The following is a 2,402-nucleotide window of genomic DNA, read 5'->3' as shown; positions in this document are numbered from 1 at the left end:
GATAAGATTTTGAATCTTTTAATATTGACAAAAAATATATATTTTTCATTTTTAATAAATGTCCTTAGAGTTTTCTTATAAGTATGTATTTATTACGATTCACATTTCTAAAAAGTAAAAATGTGACTCAAAAATAAATGAAATACACAGTGTACACATAAATATTCTGCAAACTTGAAGTATTTTTTGGTTTGTGATTTTATTTTTGCTCCCGATGAAGTCGTTTGGAATTTGTCCTCACTCCTGCGTCTCTGAGTCGCTCTATGACACATGAGACTTATCAAGTAATGTCCATCTTTTTCATTGTTGAAGAAGCAAGAATATATAGCTCGATAAAGAAATCCACAAACTAATGATCAAATCAAATCTCCTTTTACTTTAAGAAAAACGCACCCCACAAAATAAATAATTATCTATTCACGGGAGCACGCATATGCCACTCGTCATCTCCATAAAATGTCTAATATCATTGTCAACAGTTCTTATATGAAAAGTAAAATGGTTCTTTATTTGTGTATATATTATGAATCAGTAATTGCATGGCATCATGTTACATTGATATATTTTAATTTCTTCTAGTCTTGTTTGTTTAAGATATTTATGAAGGTTACAAATTAAAAGAAATACCAAGGAAGGATGATAGACAGCAAAGAATCAAAGTTAGAATGCTGAATAAAATATATTATTTAATTAATGTAATGCATTTAATTTTAATAGTTGCATTCCATATATATATATATATATATGGTTAAAGGAATATGTGGCGTGCAAAGCTTGGGGTTTGGGTCCCCAGGATCCGTGGCACTCTTCTCCGATCCGTCGGCTGGATAAGAAAAAGCATTAGACTGTTCTCGTTTGCCCATGACCTGTCCCTTCTAATTCCCACATAAATTAATCTAATAATTCCAAATCATTTATTCAATTTCAATTTTCCTCTTCTAAACTGTAGTTAGTCAAAATATTATATATTTTGTGTGACCGTAAACTCAAAGTATGCTTAGCTTGTATGAATCTCTACTCATCATTCGCCCAAACGCATGCACCCATTTCCCACTATAAATAGAGTTGTCACACTCTCGTATACTCATCACTCTCACTTCACTTATTAAGCTTTTATGTCTAGTATCTTCTCTTCCCTTCCCTACTCTATAGTTGTGTTTGAAGAATTAATAACAATTAATAGAGAGCAAGATGGAAGGAGGAATGGTAGAAGCTGATGCATCTGCCTTCAGAGAATGCTTGTCTCTCTCCCATAAGAATCCTTATGTCCTTCGCCTTGCTTTCTCCGCTGGAATTGGTGGCCTTCTCTTTGGTTATGACACTGGTTTGTTTCTCTTCACCAATCTTTTCAATTTCATGCATATATTAACTTAAATAATGCTACATATACACCAAAATCAGCCACCAAAGTAAGCTCCGCTATCAATATAAAATACATGTTGGAATATAAATACATATTGAAAATAAATTAAACCGCACATATATTAGTGGCTGATTTTAATAGTGGTGTACAAATAGCATTTTTGAATTTTTATTATAGTCATGTATAGATTAATCAAAACATCCAAGTGAATACTAAACATATCTACATGGATGGTAATTAAGGTTAAATTAGGAAAGATTTTTACATCTATATTATCATAAAATTATTTGTTTAATAATTTAAACCAATTAGAAAAATAATTAAATAATTTAATCTCTAACAAGCTAGGTCTCTCAGAGTTCAAATCACTAGCTAGCTAGCTCTAATTATCAGTTCATTCTCTGTTTTTTTTATTTGTAGGGGTGATATCGGGGGCGCTTTTATATATAAGAGATGACTTCAAATCAGTGGATAGAGAAACTTGGCTACAGGTAACGTTATCAGCATTGAATAGTGTTTTATATAAGATCTCCAACTCTCTGGAGACGTAAACCAATGATCAAGTGCGTGCATTCTTTTCCCACTGCTTATTCAATCATGCCTCTAAGTGTCACCTAAACTATGGTGCCATTTTTTGTCCCTTTGTCATGCTGGCAAAACAACAGTATCCTTTTATTAAAACTCCCCTGTTCTTTGAAAATGACTCTATATTTACAAGTGTTTTTCTTCCTTCATTTTTCAAACTGAATTTTGGGGTTGGATTATAGTCTATTTTTAATTTTAATACTTGGTTTTTTTTTATTCTCACTGGAGTTGAAAAGTGTACAAAATACAAAATTTAATTCATAAGTTTATAAATTATTATTTCATTTGTGCTAAAAATTTTATTATGATTTTATCATACATTATCTTTAGCAAATTCTTTCAATTATGTTATTATATTATTTGTATATAAAAAATTAATTATTAAATTAGTTATTTGTTAAAATATATATTTGAATATAAAAAATGTATAAACAAAATATATTCATATCAAATA

At 29.9% G+C, this 2,402-nt stretch overlaps 1 protein-coding gene across 1 annotated transcript in view; it reads left to right on the top strand.

Moving 5' to 3' along the window:
* LOC107632044 (probable inositol transporter 2) overlaps window positions 986–2,402 on the top strand; it is a 4,032-nt gene continuing 2,615 nt past the window's right edge. The window contains exons 1-2 of the mRNA XM_016335679.2: window positions 986–1,324; window positions 1,784–1,854. Coding sequence (XP_016191165.1) covers window positions 1,192–1,324; window positions 1,784–1,854 — 204 coding nt within the window. The 5' untranslated portion in view covers window positions 986–1,191. The remainder of the gene's footprint in view (window positions 1,325–1,783; window positions 1,855–2,402) is intronic.

Source organism: Arachis ipaensis, chromosome B03, assembly GCF_000816755.2.
Source record: "Arachis ipaensis cultivar K30076 chromosome B03, Araip1.1, whole genome shotgun sequence".
In the NCBI taxonomy this organism is placed as follows: domain Eukaryota; kingdom Viridiplantae; phylum Streptophyta; class Magnoliopsida; order Fabales; family Fabaceae; genus Arachis; species Arachis ipaensis.
This window is presented reverse-complemented; position numbering and strand designations above follow the sequence as displayed.